The sequence below is a fragment of the Theropithecus gelada genome, chromosome 3, assembly GCF_003255815.1.
Source record: "Theropithecus gelada isolate Dixy chromosome 3, Tgel_1.0, whole genome shotgun sequence".
In the NCBI taxonomy this organism is placed as follows: Eukaryota; Metazoa; Chordata; class Mammalia; order Primates; family Cercopithecidae; genus Theropithecus; species Theropithecus gelada.
In genome coordinates this window covers 127,270,943-127,284,311 of record NC_037670.1, presented here as the reverse complement: position 1 = coordinate 127,284,311, position 13,369 = coordinate 127,270,943, and the positions used below count along the sequence as shown (strand labels likewise).

General features: G+C 40.5%; 1 protein-coding gene across 5 annotated transcripts in view; it reads left to right on the top strand.

Annotated features, from left to right (window-relative positions):
• Window positions 1-13,369, top strand: part of FBXL13 (F-box and leucine rich repeat protein 13) — a 273,539-nt gene that overhangs the window by 209,037 nt on the left and 51,133 nt on the right. For all 5 annotated transcript variants that reach the window (XR_003118472.1, XM_025378209.1, XM_025378208.1 and 2 more), the window contains 2 exons: window positions 1,722-1,841; window positions 2,580-2,706. Coding sequence is in view for 4 of the 5 variants with exons in the window: in XM_025378209.1 (XP_025233994.1) it covers window positions 1,722-1,841; window positions 2,580-2,706 (247 nt within the window). In the remaining variant the exon portion in view is untranslated. The remainder of the gene's footprint in view (window positions 1-1,721; window positions 1,842-2,579; window positions 2,707-13,369) is intronic.

Here is a 13,369-nt window from a genome sequence, read left to right as displayed (position 1 = left end):
AGTTTAAAAGCAAGTTTCAGCAACTTTCAAACTATTTTTATCAACAAATGATATTCTCTCACTACAAAGCAATTAACTCAGGAATCAGCAACAAAAAGATAAATTAAAAATACATATTTAAAAGAATTTAAAAGTAAAAATCCTAAGGTGTCAGAATCACCTGAGGAGCTGAATAAAACTATAGATGCCCACCGGGCGCAGTGGCTCACGCCTGTAGTCCTAGCACTTTGGGAAGCCCAGGCGGGCGGATCACGAGGTCAGGAGATCGAGACCATTCTGGCCAACATGGTGAAACCCCGTCTCTACTAAAAATACAAAAAATTAGCCGGGCATGGTGGTAGGCGCCTGTAGTCCCAGCTACTCAGGAGGCTGAGGCAGGAGAATGGCATGAACCCAGGAGGCAGAGCTTGTAGTGAGCCGAGATCGCACCACTGCACTCCAGCCTGGGTGACAGAGTGAGACTTGGTCTCCAAAACAAAAAACAAACAAAAACTGTAGTTTCCCAAGCCCCACTTCAGAGCTATGGAGTCTGAATCTTTAGGGTTGAAACCCCAGCTTGTGTATTTAAAAAAAGAAAAATACAAAAAAAAAAACCCAGCATGGATACTTTTGATACACACCCAGGTTTGGCCCTAACTGCATTAACCAATTAATTTGGATCATTACCTCAATAATCTTTTCCATTGACTTTTAATCCTTTCTTGACTATAATATGAATTTCTACACACACACACCCTTAACTGCTTTCCTAGGTGCTGGCACACTCCCCCTCTTACAGGTGGAAGGTGGGTTGATAGGCACAGCAGGCATCCACTTACTATGGCTCATTCAGCTGAAACAGGGTATCTTTTGTCTTTACTGCTCAGTTCTTTGCAAATCTGAACCAACAGGGGGTGTAACGGATGTCAGCAATCAGCATGTTTTGCTCCCAATGTTCTTCCCATCTGTATGCCCACCTGTAGAGCTGTTGTGAAACTGCCTCTTAGGATTGCATTGGTGGAAACTCCTGTCCTGCTTTATTTCCTGAAATGCTTCCTAGAAGGATCTGATGGTTCTCAAAAGGAATTAGAAATGAAGATTCCAATGGAAGACAGGGAACTAATGGGCCAAACGAACATCCAGCCATTTATAAAGCAAGATCAACATGGTAGGGGTATGGCACTGACACACAGAAGTTTCTGATTAGGATAGTGTGGGAAGGCTGAGGTCAAGGTCTTCTTCCAGCATCAGGTTGTCTCTGATTCAGAAGGAAAGAAGCCAAAGGGCTCATGTTGGGTTTCCTGTCTAGCAAATTGACCTTGTGTTTAGTGAAAATTTCTCCAAAATCCTGGCAGTAGTTTGACTGTTAGTCTTGGTTCTCACTCTTCTAAGTTTTGATCTTTTTCTTTTGCAGGAAATGGTATCAGGGACTACTTAACTTGAACACATTTTAACCCAAGAGAAAAAGATCTTGAGGGCCATCTGTCTTATTAAAAATTATGAACAAAGGAACAGAAATAACATTTTAATTAATACTTCTCCCATTCCTCTCATTTCTACTTTTTTCTTACATTAAAATCTATATAATCAAATTTAGTTTTAAAATATTGACAAAATACCAGTGTATAGATATTACCTTGGTATTTTGGAACTATATTGGGTATGGTAGCTATTACTTTAATACTATTCTATATGTTTATATATAGAATCACATGTAAAGTTTTTCTCACTCTTTCCTACAGAATTGGTGATATGGGGCTAAGGCAATTTCTTGATGGTCCTGCAAGCATAAGGATAAGAGAGCTAAATTTAAGCAACTGCGTGCGGCTAAGCGATGCCTCTGTTATGAAACTATCTGAGCGGTATGATAAAACAGTCTTTTACATCATATCATTAGTAATTGTATATTTGATAATAGGAGAAATGAGACACCTAAAAGCAAAGATTTCATGATATTGGGGGGAACATCAGAGATGCCCAGAAGCTGGTTAAATATTCAGTGAAACCATGTGAAAGACATGGGAAGTCATAGATTGGACCAATTTTTAAATTATATTATTATATTTAAATTACATCTGAGATGGAGTCATTCCTGAAATAATGAATATCTAGATATGAGTGGCTGTACTTTTTCAAGGAGATTATCTCTAATCTACTTTTTCAAGGAGATTATCTTTACTCCAGCATTTTCCAAGGGGTATTCTGGCTGGTTACTTTATTCTTGACTCCCCTCTTGTCAGAGGTCTTGTACAATTCCTGTAGCACACTTGTAAGGGATAAGTAGGGATCTTAACTTGCACTTTTAGAGGTCATTCATTGTGGTACTTACATGATAGTTTTTATATGTATGTGATATATTTTTTCCTTGTAGAAGTCACAATATGAAACTAAATTACAGAAAGTCATATAATAATCTACTGCCCTTTCATCCAGCTTTGTAATGTCAAATTACTTTTTACTTTTAGTCTTACTTTTATGTTGAGTAAAGGAAAATCCTTGCTTCGATACCATTTGTTTTCCCAAGAGAGTTTTTATATGAAGAAATTGCTTACTGACAATATGATTGACAGCTAAAATTAATTCATGCTACTTTCTTTTAGCTGCCCTAATTTAAACTACTTGAGTTTACGAAATTGTGACCATTTGACAGCCCAAGGAATTGGATATATTGTAAACATCTTTTCCTTGGTATCAATAGATCTCTCTGGAACAGACATCTCTAATGAGGTAAAAAAAATTCAAAACAGTACAATGACTTTTGTTTTCTATAATACAATTATTTGCTATTTTGTAAACAATGGAGAGAACAACAATATGTTTTATTTCTTATCCTATTATGAAAGTGAATTTTAGGGATATTGTTTCTAGAAGGGTGATAAAAAAGTTTCTTTGTGAATCAACAGTCATGTTTCTCTGTTTAAAAAAATAGCAAAATATAGTATTTGGAGGAAAGTCATGACAGATCAGAGTATGTCATGATAATTTGAGATTTGTTTCATTATAGAAGTTTTGGAGATAATATATGTTAGCTGGCTTAACTATATGTTTCTTACAGATTGCACATTTTATAAGACTGCCTGAATGCCTTGAGATCTAAGTCTTTAGTTCAAGACTATAAGTCTAGAAATGGCCTCAACAAATCTACAAAAGGATATATTTTAAGGAATTCATTTCCTGCAAGCTGCTGATTGTATTCATCAGGGTTGAGACTCAGGCCATATCCATCTTATCCCTCTGGGACTGCCCCATTTACTAATCAAAAGGAGGATAACCCTGAGAGATTTGTCATGTTTCTGAAAGAACTAAATGGGCTATAGTTATATTAAGGAATATATGGACTTCTCTTGAAAATCATGCATTTGGAGGGATATAGGAAGACAATATCTTATATCCTATATCCTTCCTATATACGAGGGATAGCCCCAGTGCATCCTTTAACATGAACTGTTTCTCTCCGCTTCTCACTGCATTGCAGACATCTGTGTTATGTGTTCATCCTTCGTCAACATTCAGTGGGGTCTTTTAAATGAAGGACTAGATCTGTTCATTGGTCTAGGTTCTTTCCTTTCTTTATCTATGAATGAACTTGGATTCAGCCTCCTTTGTGCTAGATGATCTCCTCTTCCCTTCCATATCATCCATGAGTGATAGGAGATTGTGGGTAGGGAGCAGTATCATGGAGTCAACTCATTATGGCAGGGTCAGTGTCTGGTCTTCTCAATGTTGTCTTCTGTCCAAGCTGGAATTCACTGAGATGTACGAGGGCCCATTTGGTGTTTAGTTTCCTGTCCAAGTGGATCCCGGATGTCTCTTCCTTGTTCCAACTCCAAGGCCCCTTCAAGTCTTCAGGCTTCCCTGTCATGTCTGCCTTGCTCGGGGCTCCTCTGGGTTTTTCTGCGTCATGGAGATCCTGTGAGGCTGTCTTAGGTCCACAGTCCTAGACACCTGCTGGAGACATTTTCTTGCTCCCGCATCATGGATGTTTTTGCCCCCAAACCCATGACTCACCCTCCCCTTGCTCCGCTACACAGTGACTCACACAAGTCAGCTGGATTCCAGAGTAGGGTTGGTGCCTGTGAGACATTTGTGAGTGATTAAAGGGCCAGCAGAAGGGATATTCCAGGGTTTTCCTCTACCTTTCTTTGCATCATCATCATCAGCTGCATTTCTTTAGTGGTATACTCCCCTCTGAACCACAGGCCTGCTGTGGTTCTAGCTTCCCTGAATGACCTTGACCTCTGGGCTTCTATAACATCATATCTTCCCATTGTCCTTCCAGCATAGGGACAGTAGTGGCTTCCTACTGCTGCTAAGTTCTAGATTTTGTCACTGTCCCATTGGCTTCTCAGTTTCTCTACCACCTATGTAGCCACTCCCCCATTAAAATTAAATCTCAGTTTTGAATGCTCAGGGTTGTTTCTCCTTTTCCCATTGACTCTTAACTGATGCCATGACGAGCACAGGAACACTCTGTCTTACTGCTTTTATCAACCCTCCTGGGAAAGGTGGAATGGGTTCCCATCTACTTAGGTCCCCAAGCCTACCTGGGGGTTCTAACTTTTTCTCTAGCTGGGTAGAGACTGAGAAGGTCTAGAACAGAGCCCCATATGGTGAATTTCTCAGCATTTGCTTCCCTCTGGCTCTCCCCTCCCCTCCTCTTTTCCCCTGTCCTCTCCTTTCCTCCTCTCCCTTCTCATCTTCTTCCCCTCCACCTCCTCTCTCCCCTCTTCTCATATTTGCTCCTCTCCTTTTGACATAGATTATTTTCCTAATCTGAGGGTGGAAAAGAATGTTCCAGCCGATTACATGGTTTTGAAAAATGTTATGCTCCAAGTCTTTCAGGGCTTGGGCTTTTGAAGCTTAAAGGCCCAGGATTTTTCTCCTGTGTTCTTCTGTAAGAACCTTTTCCTGACACATAGGAGTAGAATGGCCAGCTGTTGTGTGAAGGGTCACAGAGTGATGAGAAGTAGAGAATCAAAGCACATTATAAAACACATCAAAATATGATTCCCCCACAGCACTTACCACAAGGCTGAAGGGCCTGGGGAATATTTGCTAACTGAATGGAGTAAAGGTTAAAATGCTTATTTAGTTTTTAGCATTTGGGGAAAGCTCAGGTTTTATTTTTAAAGACTGTATATTAAAATTTTATCTACAGAGGACAAGTTAAAAACTTAGGAATATAGGCCAGGCACAATGGCTCATGCCTGTAATTCCAGCACTTTGGGAGACTGAGGCAGGCAGGTCACTTGAACCCAAGAGTTTGAGACCAGCCTGGGTAACATGATGAAACCCCATCTCTACAAAACATACAAAAATTAGCCAGGTGTGATGATGCGCACCTACAGACCCAGCTACTCAGGAGGCTGAGAGGTGGGAGTATGGCTTGAGCCCGGGAGGTCGAGGCTAGTGAGCTGTGATTGTACCACTGCACTCCAGCCTGGGAAACCTGGGCAACAGAGTAAGATCCTGTCTCAAGAAAACAAAAAACAAAAAACTTCGGAGTATAGCCTTGAGTTCTGTTTTTATTTTCTTCCGAAGCATATATATAATTTAAGAGAATTGTAAATGGATATCTATGGGGAATTATACTAATTGTTTTCTGCTACAAGATTGAAAAATAAGTCTTCTGTTGTTTTCTTCCTCCAAGTCAGTTAAACTCTGATCTAAAAAGCAAATGATTGACAATTACAGTGCTACAACAGCTGAGGAAGCTAACCTCAAACAGTCAAATTAAAATGAGTCATCCCAGATGTCAACTTGGGCAGCTAAACACCAGCCTGATTGATTATAGGTCTGAGTAAGTGCAAATTTGACTACAGATATAACATTCAGGATTTAAACTGGAATGTTGCAGATACCCAGCAAAGATCAAATGTGACCAGTTGTGCCATTTGGGGGAAAATTTCCCATATTTTCTAATAATTGTGTTCATTCTCAATTCTTAATGGTGAATTTTCAGTTAGAATCACACTGCTCATTTAGTTAACAAGTATTTACTCTGACTACATTGTGCTCCGTGCTGAGAATACTGGAATGAACAAAACAGCCATGATTCCTCCTCCTAGTACTTACATTCTAGTGGGAAGACAGGAGTGGGGCAAGTGGTTACACAGTATGATGAGTGTGGGAAACAGAGAGGGGAAACCTAACCTGGCTCAGAGGACTTCTTTTCCCAGAGAAGAAAGGATGTTCTGTGAGCCAGAGAAGCAGCCTGCACAAAGGCATAGAGGTTTAAAACTGTGAGACATCAAGAAACCCACACATTTGGGTATGGCCTGAGAAGTATGGTGAGAGATGATGTTTAAGAGGTAGACAGGGATCAGGTCATTGAGGGTCCAGAGGCCACATTAAGGAATTTGATCTCTGCTCTTTGGGCCGTGGAAGGACATTCAGTATCGTCAGAACAGTAACATGGTCAGATTTTTTTTATTCTGAAAAGGTCACTTCTATCTGCTAGACAGATATGGGAATCATAGATGCATAGTGACCAATTATAAAGCAGTCATCCAGGTGAAAAGTTATGAACGCCTGTGTTAGGGAGAGGCAGTAAGCATGTATCAAAGTCAGCACAGTTGGGAGACACTGAGGAAGAAGAAACAATGAGAAAGAGCTCAACTGAATGTGAGGATAAGGAAGAGAGGGAGCAAATCAAGGATGGCACCAGAGTTTTGGCTTGAGCATCTGCATAAAGGATGGTGTGCCTTCCTCAGCTGTGTCTCTTACACACTCAGGGAGCAGGTTTGCTGCAGGTTGGGAAAATGAACAGGTTTAGTTTGATTCACTTGCAGGAGAGCTTTATAGAGATGTAGCTCAGGAAACCAATTGAAATTCACACCTCAAAAGTAGAAGAGCTTTTTGGGGTTGGAGAGGCTAAAGGGACATTGTGTTCTGAACAATCAGGAAAACTCAAGAAGAAGTGGATCAGCAAAGGCAAAAATCCAGACATTTAGAAATCCAGAAAGATGTTTATTGGAGAGAACTAACTTAAATGGGGGAAGCAAAGAGGAGAACACAGTTATTTCAAGATTTATATGTTTCTTATAACAATCTTATTCTCCTCAGTTATTCCTTTTGTGGAAAATAGTGAATCATTTATTGTATCATCCATGAATAAAAGTTGTTTAGGAAGTTACCTACCAAGTACATATTAGGGAAAGAGGAAATATGTCAATTTGCCTCTTCTTATATAAACAGGATAGGGTTCTAAGTGGGAGAAATAGCTTACTAATGTGATAATATCTTAAGGTATCTTTAGAAATCTTTAATCTCCTACAGCTTTTCAAAATATTCACTTAAATGGGCTATTATTCATTCCCTTCCTGCTCCAGAGGATTATTTGAATATGAGGTTATATCTCCATGTATGTGGGAAAATATTTTCTGCTACTTAATCAGATTATCATTTACTAAAGACCACAGGATCCATGGTGAGGGCAGTTCAGTCTGTTACTTAAGTTGCCTTAGTCACCACCATATTTGTTGTTTAAAGGAAAAGTGAGTCAGAGCAGTCTCTCAGACAGTGTGCTTAGACAGTGGTTTAAGAACACTCTTTTATTTGCTTGATTTTCAAAAATTTTTATTATGAGTACAAGATCTTCAGTGCCTGTTATGTAGGCAATCTCCTGCAGTTCCCTCACTAGAATATCAGATCCATGAAGACTGAAACTTTGTTTTGTTTACTGCTGTTTTCCCAGAACCCTGGGAAGTAGTAGACACTTGATCAATACTCATTGAATGAAGGAAAAAAATGCTAGGCTCTAGGATTAACAAATGTGAGTAAGACCTATTTTCTGCAGCCCAGTTTGGAAGGGTGGGTGTGGGCAATTTAGATGTGATGGGGCAGGCATAGTGATAGAGGTGAGAAGAGGAAAGCATCTCTTAATTCAGCCTGCCCAACACAGAAGCATGTGAATGTATCTTTGTTCAAGGAACTTGATTTAGCTTAGTCCTGCTAGAATACACTATATAAAAAGATATCATGGAGGGAATTTCATGCTCTGTCAAGGAGATTGGACTTGCACTAATGGGTGATGTGTAGGGGAGTCATAGTCATAGTCAGCCTTCCATTTTAGGTAGATTATTTGGGTTCTCTGGGGGACAGACTGAAGAGGAGAAGGACTGGGGGCAGGGAGGCAAGTAGGAGGTATTTTAGTAGTTAAAGGAAGAGATGAGGAGTTCTTGAACTAGGTCAGAGGCTTGAACAAGCATGGAAAGGACATATTAAAGAATGTTTAGTAGCTAAAACTGAAATAACTTGGTGATTGATTATTGTGGAAAATGAGGACCTGGGTGGAGGGATGGGAAGATAAGAATTGACTTAAAAGTTCTGGCTTTGGAATAAAAAATTTAAGAATTGGCCAGGTGTGGTAGCTCACACCTGTAATCCTAGCATTTTGGGAGGCTGAGGTGGGCAGATCACTTGATCTCAAGAATTCAAGACCAGCTTGGCCAACATGACAAAACCCCATCTCTACAAAAATACAGAAAAAAAAAAAATTAGACAGGCATGGTGGCAGGCTCCTGTAGTGCCAGCTACCTGGAGGTCTGAGGTGGGAGGATCACTTGAGTCCAAGCGGTCAAAGCTACAGCGAGCTGAGATTGTACCACTGTACTCCAGCCTGGGTGACAAAGTGAGACCCTGTCTTAAAAAAAAAAAATTAAAAAAATTTTTTTAAATCTGGCTTTGGGTGGATGGAGGTCCTACCTCTAAAAAGAGGTAATATAAGAGAAGTAACAGGTTTTGAGGGAAAGATGGTTTTAGTTTTATCAGACTGAGTTAGAATCTGTGGGATATTCAGGCCAAAGGATTGGGAGAGAAATGATTACCAGACCTGCAGATGGGGGAGTCACTCTCATGGAGGTGTGAATATGGCCAAGATCCTCAAGGACAGCGTAGGGGCATGAGGAGAAATGTATTCCCAGGAAGAATGTAGCAGAACACCAGTGCTTAGGGAGTGGAAAGAAGAAGATAAATCTATGAAGGAGACTAAAGAAAGAAGGTCAAAAAGATTGTAAGAGGACCAGGTGATGTAGTCAAGTGTGGAGTGTAATGGGAATAACAACAGTGTCTAATAAAACCAAGAAATTAAATTGGAAAGACAAAAATTAAAGAAAGAAAAATTTTTTTTAGAGACAGAGCCTCACTCTGCCCCCCAGGCTAGAATGCAGTGGCACCATCAAAGCTTACTGCAGCCTCGACCTCCTAGGCTGAAGCAATAGTCCTGCTTCAGCCTCCTGAGTAGCTAGGACTATTGGCAAGTGCCAACACACCCAGCTATGACCAAAATTTGAAGGAACATTTACTATTAATTAAAGAAACCTCTGTCTACCACTCCAGGACCACCTCATGCCCCTGCTCAGCTCATTTCCTTTCCCTCAGCCCCACTGCTCTCATTTAGCTCCTCAAGCCAAATCCCTTCCTACCTCAGGACCTTTCTGTATGTTACACCTCCTGCCTGGGTCTGCGACTCCTTCCGTTCTTCATGTGCCTGGGTAAGGGCAGATGCTAAGCAAGTAATCACTGATGATAATGACAACAAAGCATCTTGACATATGTTAATAGTGCCAGTTTTTACATTTATGACATTATTTTTTCTATTATAAATATTGGTCATGTTGTCCATAATTATCAGAAAATCACACTTCTCAATCTAGATCATTTCAAGGCAATATCAATGGGTTTGTATTACGGATTCATTCTTTAAGAAAACATAAATCATATGGTGATGTTAATGTCTCTAGATTTTTAAAAAATAAGTGTCGTTTAGTTCCTAATGCGTTGTATATTATCTCTGCCACATTACAGCGTAGTTCCCTAGGGGAGTGTTACCTATTACTATTATCACAGTAATAATGGGTCTTACATTACTGACAGCATACAGATTATTTTCAAATTGAATTGCAAAAAGAAGAACTCTAATTGAATATTGGCATGCTGTTTCCATGTTAGTTTTAATTGTATGTATTATAAGGCTATCTAGTTTCAGCTATTTCTAGCCAAAAAATCTATTACTAAATACTATACTAAAATAGAAAGAAGTCAATGTGAGAACTTTAATAGTCATTGGTAGAGTCTAATCATTTCTTATAACTGCCCATCTGCCTCCTCTCCATCCCCACTGCCCCTGGCTTAGTTCAGGCACTATTTCTCATACTCACCTTTGCTGCAGGGTTAGCTTCCAGCATGCAAATCTCAGTCCGTCTATAAAAACAGACACACAGACCAGTGGAACAGAATAGAGAAACCAGAAGTAAGCCCACACATTTATAGCGAGCTGAGTTTTGAAAAAGGCACCAGGAACACACATTGGGGAAAGAACATTCTCTTTAATAAGTGGTGCTGGAAAACCTGGATAGCTACATGCAGAAGAATGGAACTAGATTCCCATCTCTCACCATATACAAAAATCAACTCAAAATGGATTAAGGACTTAAATGTAAGAGCCAGAAATATGAAACTATTTGAATAAAGAATAGACGAAACACTTCAGGACATTGGTTTGGGCAAAGATTTTTTTGGATGGTACCTCAAAAACGCAGGCAACAAAAGAAAAAAAATAGAAGAATGGTATTATATCAACCTAAAGAGCTTCTGTACGGCAAAGGAAACAGTGAGCAGAGTGAAGAGACCACCTGTGGAATGGGAGAAAATGTTTACAAACTATGCTTATCTGACAAGGGTTCAATATCCAGAATATACAAGGAACTCAAACAACTCAATAGCAGAAAAACAAATAATCCGATGGGCAAAAGACCCGAATAGGCATTTATCAAAAGAAGACATACATGTGTACGGCCAACAGGTACATGAAGACAAACTCAACATCATTAACACCAGGGAACTGCAAATCAAAACTGCAATGAGCTGTCGCCTCACGCCAGTTAGAATGGCTATTATCAAAAAGCAAAAAGTAACAAATGCAGGCGAGGATATGCAGAAAGGGGAACTCTTATAGACTGTTGATCGAAATTACAATTAGTACAGCCATTGTGGAAACATTATTCAGGTCCCTCAAAAAATTAATAATAGAACTATCATATGATCCGGCAATCCCACTACGTGGTATATATCCAGAGGAAATGAAATCAAGCCAGGCACAGAGGCTCATGCCTGCAATGCCAGCACTTTGGGAGGCCGAGGCAGGCAGATCACTTGAGGCCGGGAGTTCAAGACTAGCCTGCCAACATGGCGAAACCTTGTCTTTACTAAAAATACAAAAATTAGCTGGACATGGTGGTGCATACCTGTGATCCCAGCTACTTGGGAGGCTGAAGCACGAGAACTGCCTGAACCCAGGAGGTAGAGGTTGCAGTGAGCCACTGAAGCACTGCACTCCAGCCTGAGTGACAGAGTGAGACTATCTCAAAAATAAAACAAAACAAAACAACAACAACAAAAAACCCACAAAGGAATTTAAATCAGTATGTCAAAGATACATATGCACTCCCATGTGCACTGCAGCCAATATATACAATCAGCCTAAGTGTCCATCAATGGATGAATGGATTAAAAAATGTGATATATATATGCACAATAGAATACTATTCAGCCCGAAAAGCGTGAAATCTTTTCATTTGTGACAACATGGATGAGCCTAAAGGACATTGTGTTAAATGAAATAATCCAAGCACAGAAAGATCCAAGCACAGAAAGACAGATATCTCATGATCTCACTCATATGCGGAATCTAAAAAAGGGGATCTAGTAGAAGTAGGGAGGAGAATAGTGGTTACCAGAGGCTGGGGAGGGAGTGGTGAGTGTCTCACGTGTCCGTGTGAAGAGATCACCAACAGGCTTTGTGTGAGCAACATGGCTGTTTATTTCACCTGGGTGCAGGCAGGCTGAGTCTGTAAAAGGAGTCAGCAAAGGGTGGTGGGATTATCACTGGTTCTTATAGGTTTTAGGATAGGCGATGAAGTTAAGAGCAATGTTTTAGGGGCAGGGGATGAAGCTCACCAAGTACATTCTCAAGGGTGGGGAGAATTACAAAGAAACTTCTTAAGGGCAGGGGAGATTACAAAGTACATTGATCAGTTAAGGTGGAGCAGAAACAAATCACAATGGTCATCAGTTAAACTATTTTCACTTTTTTTGTGGATCTTCAGTTGCTTCAGGCCATCTGGATGTATACGTGCAGGTCACTGGGGATATGATGGCTTAGCTTGGGCTCAGAGGCCTGACAGTGAGGGGGAGATGAGGAGAGGTTGGTCAATAGGTACAAAGTTACAGTGAGATAGGAGGAATAAGTTCTGGTGTTCTATCGCACGGTAGGGTGACTGTAGTTAACAATAATGTATTATTGTATATTTCAAAGTAGCTAGAAGAAAGGATTCTAAATGCGCTCACCACAAAGAAATAAATGATCAATGAGGTGATAGATATGCTAATTACTCTGATTTGATCATTACACAATGTCTACATGTGTCGAAACATCACACTGTATCCCATAAATAGGCACAATTATTTTGTGTCAGTAAAAAGCAAAACTTAAAAAATATCTGGCTGGGCATGGTGGCTTACGCCTGTACTCACAGCACTTTGGGAGGCCGAGGCAGGCGGATCATGAGATCAGGAGATTGAGACCATCCTGACTAACATGGTGAAACCCCATCTCTACTAAAAATACAAAAAAAAATTAGCCAGGTGTGGTGGCAGGCGCCTGTAGTACCAGCTATAGGAGGCTGAGGCAGGAGAGTGGCGTACACCTGGGAGGCGGAGCTTGCAGTGAGCTGAGATCACACTACTGCACTCCAGCCTGTTTGACACAGCGAGACTCTGTCTCAAAAAAAAAAAAAAAAAAATTATATCTGTCTGTCTGTCTGCTGCCTATCTATCTATCTATCTATCTATCTATCTATCTATCTATCTATCTATCTATCTATCTATCTATCTATCTATCTATCTATCTATCTGAGCCTATCACTCCCTGGCTCAGATTTCCTTGGGGACTCCACACTGCTTACAGTATCAATGGGCTGGTAGAGCAAGCTCTTCCTGAGGTGGCCCTTGCCCACCCCTGCAGCCCTACTTCCAGCTGACTCCTGCCTCTCATCCTCAGCTCCAGAGACACAGAACTGACTCTCCTACAGCTCCTCAAACATGCTGTGTTCTTGTTTCCCCATCTCTACAAGTTATTCCCTCTGTCTGAAACACCCTCTGCCCTATTTGTCCGCCTAGTAAATTCTTCTTCTTTTTGTTTGTTTGTTTGTTTGGGTTTTTTTTTTTGATACAGAGTCTTTCTGTGTCACTTAGTCCAGAGTGCAGTGGCATCATCATAGCTCACTGCAGCCTCAACCTCCTGGGCTCAAGCGATCCTCCTGCCTTAGCCTCCCGAGTAGCTGGGACTATAGGCACACACCATCATGACTGGCTGATTTTTCCATTTTTA